This window comes from Hyaena hyaena, unplaced genomic scaffold (genome assembly GCF_003009895.1).
Source record: "Hyaena hyaena isolate Hyena2069 unplaced genomic scaffold, ASM300989v1 scaffold_221, whole genome shotgun sequence".
Taxonomy (NCBI): Eukaryota; Metazoa; Chordata; class Mammalia; order Carnivora; family Hyaenidae; genus Hyaena; species Hyaena hyaena.
Window position 1 is genome coordinate 1,036,869 of NW_024080853.1, and position 15,901 is coordinate 1,052,769.

At 44.8% G+C, this 15,901-nt stretch overlaps 1 protein-coding gene and 1 long non-coding RNA gene across 3 annotated transcripts; one reads left to right on the top strand and one right to left on the bottom strand.

Annotated features, from left to right (window-relative positions):
• Window positions 1-347: 347 nt before the first annotated feature.
• On the bottom strand, window positions 348-14,934 carry PCED1B (PC-esterase domain containing 1B). Of its 2 annotated transcripts, none has more exons than XM_039243124.1 (3): window positions 14,818-14,934; window positions 9,063-9,218; window positions 348-1,985 (listed from the first exon to the last, which is right to left on the bottom strand). In XM_039243124.1, the coding sequence occupies exon 3, from the start codon at window positions 1,926-1,928 to the stop codon at window positions 642-644; it is 1,287 nt and encodes a 428-aa protein (XP_039099055.1). In that variant the 5' UTR covers window positions 1,929-1,985; window positions 9,063-9,218; window positions 14,818-14,934; the 3' UTR covers window positions 348-641. The 2 variants fall into 2 exon arrangements, with proteins under 2 accessions (XP_039099055.1, XP_039099057.1); XM_039243126.1 differs by lacking the exon at window positions 14,818-14,934 and adding an exon at window positions 9,337-9,411.
• LOC120239030 lies at window positions 9,536-13,762 on the top strand. Its single transcript, XR_005530338.1, has 3 exons — window positions 9,536-10,167; window positions 10,259-10,338; window positions 12,886-13,762. It is a non-coding gene; the product is annotated as an uncharacterized LOC120239030 (long non-coding RNA).
• Window positions 14,935-15,901: the final 967 nt, after the last annotated feature.

A 15,901-nucleotide genomic window follows, 5' to 3' on the forward strand; every position in this document is an offset into this window, starting at 1 on the left:
TGTGTGACCTAGAACAAGCCACTCACCACGTTTGGTTTCAGTTACCTTGTTTGTGTTAGTTAAATGTTGTATATTCAGTCTTCTCTGTTTTAAAACGCAATGATTCTTTTGAGAATCTCTGGAAAAATATGATCACAGAAAGTTAAAGTTCTTCTGTTACTTTGTAAGGAATCAGGTCTATTTTAATGAAACCTTCAGAATGATTGTAGACAAATTCCACTTTGAGCAGTTTGTCAAGTAGATGCCAGAAACACTCAGTCAACGGATACTGTCCTTGTTTTTCAAGAAGCTAATTGTTTAATGGAAGGGAGAGGCTCCATTACATAAAAACACACAAAACCTACAACTACTTTTGTGAAACTACTTCTTTATTTCAATGTTATGTTTACAAAAACACAAAGAGGGCAAGGAGTGGAGAGGCAGAATAATGCGTGGTCACTGCCAGAGACTGGAGGAAAAGGCCATCAGCCAACAAAAATGGTTGAGACTGCTCTTCCCTGCTTTTATTAGTAACAGCAATGACCAAAAAGAAGTCCAAGCAGGGACCAAAGGCTTCTGTTAACAAGGTCAGTCTGTTTCGGGAGAGTCAGATGATCTGCCCAGTCCATGTCCATGATGAGGAGAAAGGCCCCCAAGTCAGTTTACTGAGGCCTGGGGTGTGGGTGGGATGGGGCCCATCTCTTGGAAGATCTGGGCCGACGACCCCAGGGCCCATAAGGGCCAGGAGGTACATACCGGGGGAAACCCCTATGAACCACAGGGGGCCGCTGCTGGTAGGGTGTGTGGAAAGGGGGCATAGGTGGCTGGGTATCATCTTCAAAGGAGAATCCTGTCTGGGTAGGTGAGGGGACATCTGAATGGAAATCGTTTGAGGAGAACTGATCGGACTGGAAAGGGGGGTCTGAAGCAAGAGAGTTACCTCGGGGACAGAATAGGAACCGGCTCATCACCTGAACGGGAAAGGGACGAGGATGTAGGGCCATGGGCAGGCGGGGAGGTGGGGGCCGGGGTGCATGCTGAAGTGGGAGCAGGGGGCGGTACCCAGAAGGAGCCAAGGCAGGTGGACCTGGGCTGGCCTGGGGTCGTCTCTCAATTCCCCGGCCAGGTCTGGTCCTCGCGGGGCCAACCCGGATGGAGGGAGGCACTGGGTTCCGCTGGGGCAGATCCACGCCCCAGGCGTCGGCCACGTGGGCCAGCAGCAGCTGGGAGAGGTGGCGGTGCGCGCGCTCGTCCCAGTGCACTCCGTCGCGCTGCAGGTGGCGCCCCGCGTGGCGGAAGTGGAAGTGCAAGTCCAGCACGTCGAAGCCGTGTTTCTTCGCTTCCACAGAGCTGTGGAAGTTGGCTGCAATGACTGTTTCTCTCAGCGAGGCATCGCCGGGCCTGTGCTCCGGCGGGAGGAAGCCCGCAGTGATCTGCTTGCCCACGGGCATGGCTGTGTTCCACACCAGGAGGCATGACTCGGGCAGAACCTGGCCCAGGTGTTCGAACAGGCTCTCCAGGTTCTCCAGGTAGCTCTTCCAGGAGTCGGGACCGTACCTAGACAGGTCCCAGAGGCAGGAGTTCATGATGATCACATCCGGGGGGCCGTGCTTGCTGGACTGCAGCTCCTGCAGGATGGCCTTGAGGTAGCTGGAGTACACGCGGGTGAGGAAGTAGAAGCGCACCAGGTGGTGGCCGGAGCAGAACTGGCGGACCTCCCGGTACTGGGTGCCGTTGTGCATGGGGCCCCGCTGGCCTCCGTCCACCAGCTTGTCCTGTTCAAAGCTCTCTTCCCCCTTGGCCTTGAGCTGCGTGGGAGTGAGTAGGAGGTCCTTCTGCAGCAGGAGCACCAGGTCCTTGTACACGGCCCTGTGGACAGAGTCTCCCAGGATGACCACGAACTTGTTGTGGAGCAGCTGCTGCACTTCGGAGGCCAGCAGGCAGGCCATGACGCCCAGGGTGCGCTGCCCAGGTCTTTCCTCTATGCGCAGTAGGTCTTCAGATTGCTAGGACAGAAAGGGAGAGTGGCTGGGAGGGACCCACTCTGGGCAGGCCCTCTGCGGCAGGACTCAGGGAAGGGGATGGAGGAGTGGCCTGGGAAGTCTACTTCCTGAAGCCTGGCACCAGGAAGAGAGCAAGAAGGGAGCCCAGAGCCATAAGCGCTGCCGGGCCAGGCTTCACTTTAACCTGGGAGCCTCTGCGGCCGCTCTCGGAGCCCCAAGTTCCACTGGTCCAGAAGTGGCCAACCCCACCTCCGCCCCTGGCTAGAGGTCAAACTGCCACTGGGAAGATAGCTCAGGTGTCGGAGGACCAGAAAATAGTGAGGCGAACTCTGAAGCTGCTCACTGATGAGGACTGTGAGCGAGCAAGAGCACAGAGCATGTTGTGATATGTTAAGTCTGAAGTTGCATGGGTGCCCTGCGTCACTGCAACTATACAAATAGATAACACTGAAAGAAAGTATGCAAAAACATAATTTGTAATAGAAAAGTAGGATTGCGGATGACTTGTCTTCTCCCCTTTTTTTAAGTATACTTTATATAATTGTATGTTACTTTTAATAATTTAAAAAGAACTCAATGGAGTGCAACAAACAACAGAAAGGAAAAGTACGTGTGCCAGGTCAGAAAACATATAAACCCAGATTTCTTTAACAAGGAAGCTGCTGGGTTTTGTTTTGTTTTGTTTGTTTTTGAATAGGACTTGTGAAAAAGGCAATTGTTATGCCCAGATCGCGATCTCCCCAAAATCCCAAGACCACCAAGGCTTCCGAGTCACGTATGCAAAGGCAAAGGGCTTTATTACAGGCTTAAGCTCGGGCTCCCAGACTTCACCAACGCAATGAATCCGTGCTGAGAGCCCCGAACAAGGGCAGAGTAGGGTTTTTATGGGGTTTGAGACGGGGGAGTTACAGAAGTTGTGACATGAGAACAGTGATCCAATCATAATTATTCAACATCATTGACAGCGGGTTTGACCATACACATTGTCTAGAGTATTCGTTACTTTTGGCGGGATCCAATTACAACACTTACAGTACCTTTAAATTGAACCAATCACAGAGCGAGCCTAGGGTTTACTTGGTGACTAAGGGGTTAACTTTAACATCAGGTAACAGGGTCCTATCCATAGTTTCTAGCTCCAGGCCTCTCCCTTAACAATGTGGAGGGTGGTCGCTGGCCTTTCCTGATTGGGTGTTGCAAGGGTGGTTACTCCTGCCTTGGGCAATGTGTAACTACTTGATAGTTTCGGGGAAGCTGAAACTCAAGCCTTCTAGTTTAGAGGGGAAATTTAGAGCCGGTCATGGAGTCAGTTTGGTTTAGACGTTTAGACTTGTGGCCTTACAGCAGTAACATTGGAAATAATTCACACGTGTCAGCTGTAATATTCTTTACCTTCTGTAGGAAGCAGATCAGAATACGTCATCCCCAAGGATGCCATTTTGGCCTAAGGATTATGTTGAGCTGAAGGCAACTAAGAATCAACAGACACAGGAAGTGTTCTGGTACTTCCCTTATTTGCTTTAAAAGCAGTGTGTAAATTTCCCTTTGGCACAAGTGATCCTTCCCCCACCAGGGAGAGAAGAGTCAAGGAAGAAGACAGGGAGCTGTCAACACCAAGATGAGTTTGTGTAAAGAGACTTTACTAAAATAGCCCCGATTTTCCATTAGCTCCTTATATATTTCTGAGTTCTTGCCCACAATTCATCATCCCATGAAGCCCAAGCCCCTTTGCCTTTGTTAAAATGATACGTCAGCCCCTGAATCTGCTTCTTTGAGTTTCATTTCTTTCTGGTGAACTCTGGTGTGTATAAGTACTAACAAAAATGGTGTGCTTTTTCTCCTTTTAATCTGTCTTTGTTTAATTCATGGGGCCCCAGATACCGAACCTAAGAGGGTACAGGAAGAATTTTTCCTCCTCAGCACATTGAATAAAATGTTAAGAGTTGTGAAATTCATCTTCAAAACTTCATTTTGTGTTTATTTTAAAGCTGCCATTTACAACCATATCCATTAATGGATACAAGGTAGAAACACACATCAGTATTACTGACAAATCTCAGATGGAGAGGAACACGGCGTTCACTTCATACACTTACACAGAAGCTGATAAAATCTACTGCGGCTTGATATTCGTAGGCTTTTATGCATTAGGAAGCATTTTAGTAGGTGTGGGTAGATATTATTAAATTACACATTCAGTTTTTAAAAGTTATACTATTTGTGGTTTTAAATGGGTGAAGGGCACACATAAAAACATGAAAATGGGTACAATATAAGAGTTGCCCTAAAAGAATAGTTGAAAATATCGGCTTATGTGTCCCCAAAGAATCTTCATTTAAATGTTTTCGCTATCAGAAAAAAAAAAGCTTAAAAATTGGATTTAGGTCGCTGCCGTGCATGAAAATAAAACATAAGGCAAACTCCAAATCCATTTGGGGCTCATGCATGTTCCTTTGTCTGCGATCATTTATTCTTCCAGCTCACACTTGTTAAGTACCTACTATGAGCTCCAAGTGGGGGATAGAAAAATGTGTAAAATCTGGTCATACCCTTCAGGAGCAGATCAGAAATAGTCACTGCTAACTGCAATACAAAGAGTGCTAAGTGCCAGGGAATGAACAGGTGCTGTGGACCTTCAGGGTCTCTGTGAACAAACAGTATTCTCTACCCTAGACCCCCGCCTCTAAAGGGCAAAGTGAAGGGAGCACCTCCTGCCAGGCTTTCTCGGGTTCTCATACGGGTTCTCATACTGCTCTGCTGTGTGTGCCTTCTCTGGGCTGGCTCTCTGGTCCTACTGCGTGCCCAGCCCCCTAGCATATGGAACACCATCCTCCATTAGAGTTCTCTCCCTGCGGCTGGCAGATCTGACAACTTGGAGCTCTCCCCACGGGGGTCCTTTGTTTACTGGCCCTAATGCATTCCTTCTCCGAGGGGGAAGAGTGCTCTAGATTTGGACTCACAGATGGGAGTCCAACCCACTACTTAAAAACCGTGGGAAATAGAGACATGACGTATACTGGTGAAAAGCACTTCTTTTGGAGCAACACTACTAGGGTGTGAATTCCCACTATTCAATTTGCCAGCTCTTTGTCCTTGGGCAATTATGCAGCCTTTCTCTGCCTTAATGTTCCTCATCTGTAAAATGGGACTTTTAGCCCTCACTCCATAGATTTGTTGTGAGGACTAAATGTAAAATGAATGGTTGAAACAATCTTGACAAGTAGTAAGCAGAATAAAAGTTCATTGTTATTATTATTATTACTGAGCAAGTTTCAAAACACCCAGTTAATCATCTGTGAAAAGGTGGGGTGGGGGGTGCTTACAGCATTTGTGCTGTTTGCCCAGCAGGGTTCTGTGAAGAGCAAATGATATGACCTAAGTGAAAGATTTTGAGTAAAGCAAAATTCCTATTTGTTGAATGGCTACTGGAGGCCAGTCATTTAACAAATGTAATCCTATTTATGAGGTAATTTTTATTATTTCCATTTTACAGGGAAGGATATTGAGGTGCTGGAGCTAAAATTTAAAGCCATGGACGCCAAAGTCTGTCTCCGTAGGAGACATCCTTTACAACAGAATGCCCTGCGGGCTGGTCTGAATACACGAGCTGGCCCATGTCACGGAGATATTTGAAGACAAGAGAGAAGAGTGCTTTGGTAGGTCTGCACGGGCAGGCAGGCAACTCTTTCCTTTGCCTGCCCAGCAAAAGATGGTTTACGTGTACTCAGGGGATGGAGAGAGGGCTGAGTGAGAGTATGCATATTTTATCCCATCCCTTGATCTCAAGCAAGAGACGTGCGAAAATGAAATAACCTGGATTTTAGAACAACCAAAACAAAATTCTGCAGACTCCCAGGCCTGTCAGTGTTTGAGGAATCATGGCTGCCCTCTGTCCCCACCAGTGAACTTAACCCACCCCCAAATGCAAACGGGGCAAAAATGTCTCCTTAGGAATTTCTCATTGTCCTTCTGCAGTGGAACCTGGGAGCAGATCAGACCGTGGAAAAGAAGGGAGGAGGAAATGACTGGGAAAGAGCATCTCGTCAGAAGGTAAACTGAAAGGAAATTCATGAAATTTTTGATAAAGAACACCACCACTGTAACAGGATTAGTAATCAGACACCCTTAGGACTATCGCTGTGGGAAGAATCATTTAAACTAAGATACCAAGCATTAAAAACAAAACCTAACAAAAACAAAATGACTTCTGAGGGGGGCGGGAAGGCAGTGAAAGAAGAATAATTGAGAGTTAAATCTTCTCTGTTCTAAAAAAAAAAAAAAAAAAAGACCGGTAAGTTCCAATTTCACTGCTTTTTATTTATAAAAAATGAAAAGGGGCTTTGAAAACAGATTTTGGGGCTTTTTAGCCTAGGCTTCTTTCTTTGCTTCAAATTTGCTCAACTTATTCATTTTGGTAGCTGTTTTATAGATACAGTGATTCATTCATTCATTCAGTAAAGGGCATTGAAAACCAATTATATTGTGCTACGTGGAAGGACTAGGTATAAAAAGGCAGTAGAAAGGAAATGGACACAGAAAAGCAAATATTCGAGAAGGCTACGGTGGGATATGTAAATGAAGCACTAAAGCCAGAGGGAAGAGTCAGGAGGGACGGAGGGAGGAGGTATTTGGGTGATCATTGCAATCTGTGATTCCAACGTCAAATTGAAACTTTTTTTTTTTTAAAAAGTTTGATGATGATTCCTCAAATCATAAGTTAGTTCCGTGCTTTCTTTCTTTTTTTTTTTCCAATTTTTAAAATGTTTATTTATTTTTGAGACAGACAGAGCATGAGCGGGGGAGGGGCAGAGCAAGGGAAGAGACATTTGAAGCAGGCTCCAAGCTGTCAGCACAGAGCGCAATGCGGGGCTCAAACCCACAACCATGAGATCATGACCTGAGCTGAAGTCAGACACTTAACCGACTGAGCCACCCAGGCGCTGCTAGCTGCATGCTTTCTATTTGGATGCTGAGTAACACTGTTACAGAAATATGCATTGATAATGGCTACTACTGCAATAAATTACTTTCAAGTATTTTGCTTAGATTTCTCTGTTTGGGGGTAATTAATTTTTAATAGCTTCATAAGCACCATGACTTATAAATCATTGACTATTGCTTGTGTAACTATCACAAGCCAAACACGTAACATTTGTTTTCCATTAATCAATGTGTTGTAGAAATTAGGTTAATTTCTTTTCTTTTCTTATTGAACTTTAGTTACAGGAAGACAGACACAGATAGAGATCAGTTGCTCCTGCAGAGAAGTCTTAAATCAGAGGAAAAACTAACAATGAGGATGTTGTTTTGATTAGTTGTAGGAAGTACTTGCAACTAGTTAAAAAATTTCTTGCATAAGACTTACCATCTTAATGCAATTTTATGTTGGGAATATAAATAGTTCATTTTCTTCTAGCTGCGTGTTTGGTAATCAAATCAATGTTTGGAACTTTGCAAGATCCCCCTACATTTATTTAAACGGAATAGATAGCACAAGTAAGATTATTATTTTTCACAAATTCACCTCCGTGTCTTGGCATTTGCTGAGTTTTCTAAGTGGGATTTAAATTTGTCAAAAATTAAATTGCCTGTCATATAACGTTTTGTAAAAAGAAAAACAAACAATTCAAACTTCTCTTTAGGAAAGCTTAATGAATGGCCTGAGGATTGCCAATTCCCAAAAGATTCCCCTAAAATCAGTTAACACACACTCTTCCACATAACACAGAAAAGGGGGAAATGATGCAGGCCTACTATTTTTAAGAGTGGTTTTAAGAGCAAATTAAAAAAAAATACATAAAATACTGTGAAATACTATGGTACCTAATTTACTATGGTAAATAGTGCAAATTTGTTGCAAATCTAAGCCTCTGGAAAGTTGGATTCTAATCCCCCAGTCCAAGTAACTTCCCCTCTAAAATAGGTCTCAGCTCTGCAGCCCATTAACTAATTCACTACAAATTAGAGAACATCTGTGTCTATCTGGAGGCTGTGACAGTGTCATTCTGCAAATTTGACTCATCCCTCAACTACTCTCAAGGTTCCTCTATACCCTATCCCCGTATGGCCCATATTTATTACTTGGCTATTCAGGGAACCCTTATACACCAAACATCTAAAATCTCAAACACACGTGATGGAAATGGAAAACTGAAACCTAGAATAAGTGATCTTCAAAGTGGGTTCCATGGAACTGCAAGGTGTCCTTGTGGAGGCAGGCAGGAATCACTACAGACATAATCAATTTGCATCAGTACCATCCCTCCGGGGCCACCATCTTAAATTTGGGATTCTCTTGCAATAAAGTGTCCACGGGAGAATTTCACACACTTTAAGAGTGTGAAAATGACCACGTTGTAAAAATCCGTAATATAAAATTTTCTTATGGACTTTAGAAAGAAATGCAGACCACATCCTTTACAAATGAAGGGTGGCTTCGTACTACCTTTATAAAAGCAGGTGACTTCTATAAAAACAAAGATAACCTATGGAGCTTTTATTCAAATAGCCCCATAAAAAAAAGAAACAACTCCTGTTTTACGAAAGGATCACGTAGGGTAAAAATATCAAAGCAATTCATATAAAAAATATGATTTCCAATCATGTACAGTCTATGACAGGCTTCCACATTCTGGTCTCAAATCATCATTTAAACTACATTCGCTAACTTCCTATCAATTCCTCCTCTGAGACTGAAAGATAAGGGAAAGGCAGTGAGCCAGCTTTCACTTCTAGGAGGCACTCAAGTCAGAGAGGACTCTGCCCCCAAACAGCTGTGTGCTCTTGGGCTGGCTGCCTACTGCTCTGAGCCACCGTCTCTCCTCTGCGGTCAAAGTGAGGCAGATCACCTCCCTCACTGGCCAACAGTGAGGATGAAAAGAGATCCGGGTCACTGTCCAACAAGGGCCTAGTCCAGTGCCTGGCGCATTAGGCAGCTTTCAACCACAACCACCCCACCCCGCGGGGACTCCAGAGAAAAACGAGCCCGCAGACAGCACCTCGCTCCCATCCCCGGCATTAAGCCTTCCAGCTGCCCCCCCCCCCCCCCCCCCCCCCCCCCCGGCAGAAGCACAGTTGTACCTGCTCAGGTGGTAAAGGTAATTCCTCAGCTCTGGCGGCTCAGGAACTTTGCTCCACGATGTCCCCTGGAGAGGGGATAATTATGCACTCTACTTTTTCTTCTCTCTCCTGGGGCCGGTTCCTTTCTTCAAGCACTAAACACATTCTAGTTTCTTGCTTTAAAAAAGAAAGGAAACTTCTTTGACTCCACCTCCAGGACAGTCCTATCTTTTGCTTCCCCTCCAAGGCCACTTTCAAAACGAGTTATTTGCACTGGTTGTGTCTGGGTCCTCACCTCCCACTCACTCCTCCTGTTGCTTTAATTTGGCTTCCGGCTCCACCAAGCTGAAGAAATGTTGGTGAGTAAATCACCAGTGATTTCCCGGCCGTTCCAGCAATGGCCACCTCGTGGTCCTTATCACCCAAAGCATCCCCAGCTCCTGGGGTCTTGGGGGCCCCAGGTTACTCTCTGCGGAAAACTGCCCGAGGCGGACACCGTGGTATCCCGGCTCACCTCCCCCCCCCCCCCCCCCCCCCCCCCCCAGGATCCTGTGTGAGTTTCTCTTTCTCGGGCAGTTCCTCAACTGTTGGTCTTTCCCAAGACCTCCTAATCGGCTCCTCTCTTCTTTTCTTGAACATTCTTTGCCTGGGTAAATCCATCCACTCTCTCGGCATCAGTCGAAAGGTGATCACACTTCTCTATTTGCCCCAAACTGTTGGGGCTGACCCCCTGTTTTCCCAGCGCAGTTACTAACAGCACCCCTCCCCCCACCATAAAAAAGTCCCACTTCGGACGGAAACAAATGATTCAGTCTCCTTATCAATCACCATTTGTATGCAGAAGGCTCCTGAATTGCGGCAAAGCCCAGTGGCTCAGAGGGGGGCCCGGAGCCAGCCCCCTGCGTTTATATCCGGTTCCACCGCTTACCAGCCTTTGAGACCCAGGGCCCTTTAAGTGATTTTTTGCACTCAGAACCTTCATCAACAAACTGAGAATAATACCATGAATCTCTTTAGAAGAGAGGGTTAAATGAACAAAGTCATTAGCGCGAGGACCGCCGCGTTTTTAAGTGCTCAATAAATTACGCCAGCCCAAACCTGTCTTCCCAGTGCCAGACGCATTCAGGTGAGTGGAATGAAGTTCCCAGGGGGTGGGGAAGGGGAGGGGGCAAGGAGGAACCTCTGTGTGGGCCTCTTATCACTTTCAAATTCTCTAGACGCCCATTTATCCTACCATCAAACCCTGGCTGAATTCCTAAGATAATTCTCCTGTGACCCTTGGACAATCTTCCTGAAGGTAAATATCAGATCATCTGTGGGAATGACGGTAGCGTTTTCCTGCTGTGCGTTTTCAGAGAGCTGCTGTATCAAGTATGCTTGGCTTGAGACATTGGTTGGGGATAAGCTGGTGAAAGTCACTTCTGCTTCTGAATGTGGCTGTCCCCACTCTTCCTAAAACCTCAGAATCCTGGAATGATAGCCTGGATGGAGAACCGTTCAACTATTTCATGGCATTAAAAAATAACGATGGGATTCTTGAGGATATGCTTTACGGAGGAGGATGTTGCAATATATTTTGGGAAGCAGAGCGCAGTGACCAATTTCACCCCTGTTTCAGATTGTATGAATAACTTTTGTACTTTCCATGAATTACTCTTAATTCTTAAGAAAGTGTGTCTTCCCGGCGCCTGGGTGGCTCAGTCAGTTGAGCGTCCAACTTTGGCTCAGGTCATGATCTCATGGTTCAGGAGTTCGAGCCCCACATCTGCCTTACTGCTGTCAGCCCTCAGGCCCCTTCGGATCCTCTGTCCCCCTTTCTCTCTGCCTCTCTCTCTCTCTCTCTCTCTCTCCTCAAAAATGAATAAGCCGTAAGAAAGAAAGTGTGTCTTTACTTTGGAAGACTTCTAAAATGGTATGGTTTTTAGTTTCTGTGTTCTTACATAAAATGTGATCATCTTGGCTTTTGAATTTCGTATCTTCACTTTCATCTGATATGCTAGCATAAGCCCAACATGTTGTATTTATAAACTTTGTTTTTTAGCTTTCTCTCACCTCTTCATGTTTGCTCTGTGGGTCAGCATCAGTGCTCCCTAATCCCTTCCTCTACTGAAATTCTTTTTTTAAAACTTTTTTAACGTTTATTATTATTTACTTTTGAAAGAGAGAGACAGAACGTGAAAGGGGAGGGGCAGAGAGAGAAAGAGGGAGACAGAATCTGAAGCAGGCTCCACACTCTGAGCTGTCAGCACAGAGACCAACGCGGGGCTCGAACCCATGAGCCATGAGATCATGACCTGAGCTGAAGTCGGACGCTTAACTGACTGAGCCACCCAGGCGCCCCCTCTACCGAAATTGTTTCTGCCTTAAGATCCAGTTTCAAACGCAGTCCTGTCTGAAAGCCTCCCTTTTTTCCCCAGATGGAAAAATCTCTCCTCCTTTGGATAGATGCCCTGACTTAGCCCTTGGTTATTTTGTGCTATAATTAACTACCCCAGTATATTCTAGTCCTGGAGAGCAGAAGTGGGTCTCCGCCCACCCTTCTATCCCTCTGCGTAATGGTCAGCATTCATTGACAAGTTACTGCGTGGGCTCCTCATGAGGTAGGATCTATTATTATCTTCATTCTATGAGTGAATGTATCTATAGAATTAACTGAGAGATACATTCTCAAATCACCAGTTACTGTAATGAGTAAGTACTTTCCAGTTTTCCCATTTTATTTTAAGCATTAATTAGGATCCTCATTTCTTGGGTACTGGAGAGGTTCTGTAAATCACCCAAGGTTGTTCAGCTAGGAAAAGGCAGAACTGGTCTGTCATTGCCAATGAATCTTCTGATTGATTAGATAAGCCTAAGATACTGTTCTGTTTCTTAGGAGGAAATAACGTCTCCAAAGCCTGAGCTTTTAACCCCAGCTATAAATATTTGTTGAAATTAAGAGGAACAAAATAGTCTTATCTAGAAAAACAATATTTGTGTACCGTTTTCCTTTCTATTCTCTGTTGAAAAACAAAACAGAGCAGTGTTTTGTACACAGCTTTAAATTTTTCCATGAGGAAACAGAGCAGGGATGAAGTTAACTTAGTTCAGCTTTCATCACTGAGAATTCACTTCTTCTCCTAATGGGTCAGTGGAGAAATCAATGCTGTGCAAAGCTCTGTTTGTGCTTCGAAATTTTTTTATACTTACGCTGACTACTCCAGATTCTAACCAAGAGTTGAATAAAAAGTTCCCGTGGTTGGAAAGGAAGGGTGATGGGGAGTATCAATAAAGACTTAAGTTGCTTTCAATGGATGAACAGCCTGAATTCTGAAGATTCTGTCTCCAGGAATGGCCGGCCACAAGAGCCCTTTTAACCAGTGATCTGAGCATTAGGCCGAGTCAGCAGGTTGGGGTTTCTCACCTCTTAGCTCACTTCATCTCTGTGTTTTCAGCATTCAAATGGGAGAAGTGGCCTCTAGTGCTCCTCTAAGGAGATCACAGGAAATAGCTTTTAATTCCTTTTTTTTTTTTTTGGAGAGAAAGAGAGAGCAAGTGAAGAAGAGGCAAAGAGACAGGGAGAGAATCCTAAGCAGGCTCCCAACGTAGGGCTCGAACTTATAAACCATGAGATCATGACATGAGCTGAAATCAAGTCAGATGCTTCCATGACAGAGCCACCCCAGGGTCCCAGAAAGAACTTTAACATTGGATATTCTTTTATTATTGCTGCTACAATTAACAATGTATCTGAATACTAAATGCATTAGTGTTTCTATGGGGGAAAAAAGGTGTTGAATTAAAACATGGGATTCTAAGGGTCAGTCTCTTGTCCGCCTTGCTCCCTATCCACACTATGCTGTAGAAGGATCTGGAAGACCCGTGTTCCCACCGCTCTGTGTGTTGGCAGCAGCGGGACTGAGGATTTCGCCAGTTTCAAGCTGCGTGGCTTGGAACGGGAAGAGGGACGAGATCCAAGAGGAGAGAAGCTCACCTGGAGAATGGAACGCGCAAACTCACTCTGGTGCTGGCCTTTTCCAAGTCCTGTTTTTCTCCCTTCAGTTCCGAGTTTGGACCCATGAGCTTCCCTTCCTACTGCCAGGTTCAGCTGGGCTTTGGGCTTCTCCTCTATCCCTCAGTGACAAAATCAAGTCAACATGCTCTGCTCTCAGGGTTAATTGTGGAAATCAGATGAAATGCTCTGTAAACTTTACAAACGTTCATTGTTGTTATTCTTGAGCCACATCTGCATGTTCGAGGGGTGGGTTTTTACGAGGTAAGAGAGCTTTCCAGTTGAACGAAGGGCTTAATTTATTACTGAGAAACACTAATTTCATGTGTTATTCAGTAACATTTAGTGTCCACTCCACCAGTATACGAAGAGTTTTACCTGCTTATCTATGACATTGGTATTTTATTTTTCTCCATTTTTCACATTTGAAAATTAAGTTTGGAAGATGAGTCATCTGCCCAAGGTCATCTATTTTATGAAAAAGCAGAGCTGGGAGTCAAAACTGATGCCAAGCCTTTGTGGTCAGCCACAACATACAAGATTGCACAGACAGCCTACGCTTCACATCCTTTCTCCTGTTCACAACTGGCTGTTTCTTTTTACTGTACATTTTTAGAGATATAGTAGTGTATCAATCATAAATCTTTCTTGTTACAAAATAACAGTTGTCTTGTGGGAATGTAAACTGGTGCAGCCCCTCTGGAAAACAGTGTGGAGGTTCCTCAGGAAACTAACAGTAGAACTCCCCTATGACCCAGCAATAGCACTGCTGGGAATTTACCCAAGGGATACAGAAATGCTGAGGCATAGGAGCACATGGACCCCAATGTTCATAGCAGCACTCTCTACAACAGCTAAAACATGGAAGGAGCCTAAGTGTCCATCAACGGACGAATGGATCAAGAAGATGTGGTTTATCTATACGATGGAATACTACATGGCAAGGAGAAAGAATGAAATCTGGCCATGTGTAGCAACATGGATGGACCTTGAGGGTGTTATGCTGAGCGAGAGCACTGGGTATTATGTAGAAACTAATTTGACAATAAACTATTTGTAAAAAAAAATAATAATAAAAAAAATTAAAAAAAAAAAAAAAAGAATTAGCCAGTGCTTTCCAACTTCTTAATTTATAATCCTGGGGAACAGCTATCACCCAACACATCTCTTCCTGGACCCTCCAATAAAAGCAAATGATGACCTTTGCAAATCAGCTTTCAGGGAGGCAGACAAATATACTGAAATAAGATTGGATTTACACAGGTTACGTGGTTTAAGTTGTTGGCCTGGAACATGCACACGTAATTAATGGCAGTTCAGTGTTATAATTTATGTTTCTGTTTCATTGAGAATATAAAGAATGAGTCAAAGAAAGTTATACAAGGAAGATGCCATTTGAGGTAGGTTACTTATGGTAGATTAATCAGAATTCCTTAAGCAGGGTCCCTGGGTGGCTCAGTTGGTTGAGCACTGACTGTGGCTCAGGTCATGATCGNGGGGAGGAGGGATGGGCATGGAGGAGGGCACTTGTGGGGACGAGCACTGGGTGTTATGTGGAAACTAATTTGACAATAAACTATTTGTAAAAAAAATAAATAAATAAAATTTAAAAAAATGTTAAAAAAAAACAACAACAAAATAACAGTTGTCTCTTCAGGCCTGTCCAGTTAAGTGGGGGGAGGGTGAAGGGGGTTAGGATGGTGATTCCTTTCTACAGTAAGTACCCAAGAAATGAGGATCCTAATTAATGCTTAAAATAAAATGGGAAAACTGGAAAGTACTTACTCATTACAGTAACTGGTGATTTGAGAATGTATCTCTCAGTTGATTCTAGATCTCTTCCCTAGACAGGCTCCTTTCTCCGGCTGTAGATCAGGGGCCAGGTTGGAGAGCCCAGAGTCCCGGCTGGAAGGCAGATAAGTTCACCCCTGGGTGCTTCTACGCCTGTGAGCCAGCTGCTGGCGAGAATATGCCATTTCCGGTAGTATCTTAGGCCAATGACACGAGTCAGCATTTACTTTTTTGTAGTAGGAACCGGAAGACTAATGACCAAAGCTTTAAAAAGACAACAAATGTGAAAACGTGAAGCAAATCCAAAATGCAGCATCTTCCTGGAATTTGGCTCTGAGCTGGTGTTCGTTTCACTTTTCTCAGTAATTTTGGGGTAGCTTGTATTTGTCGACTCTTAAACTTTGTTTTGTTTTCACAATTCAGACCCTCGGTTCTTACTGCGTTGTAGCTTGTGCGGTGTGTTCCCCACTGAAAAAGCAGAGGGGAAGGAGAGAAAGAATGATGGGGAGGGGAGAGAAAGGGGAAGTGAGAAAAGAGAAAAGGGGGGATGATAAGAAGCAGATGGTTCCCTCTTCGAATTAATTTTTAATGCCTTTTCATGTGCTGCATTCGTTTACATAGCACCCCCAAATCCTCTCCCTTCACCCTCCCACAGCCCTGTGCGTGAAGAGCCCATCCCAGAGCTACGGAGAACTACAGACCTCCGGTAGGCTCAGTCGGTGGCAGACCCACGAAGACCTGCCGTTTCCTCCTCTGCTGGGAGGAATTGAAACCAGAGCTACGATACTGTGAATGAGTGTCTTTGGGGCCACACAGACTAGAGCTGGAAAACTAATTCTGTCGTTTATGGCTACATGACACCAGTAGTCACTGAACTCCTTGTGGCTTGATCTTCTCATCTGCAAAATAGTAACAATAATAACTGCTACAGAGGGCCTGGGTGGCCCAGTTGGTTGACTGTCGACTTTGGCTCAGGTCGTGATCTCAAAGTACATGAGTTTGGGCCCCGTGTCAGGCTGTGTGCTGACAGCTCAGAGCCTGGAGCCTGCTTCAGATTCTGTGTCTCCCTCTCTCTGCC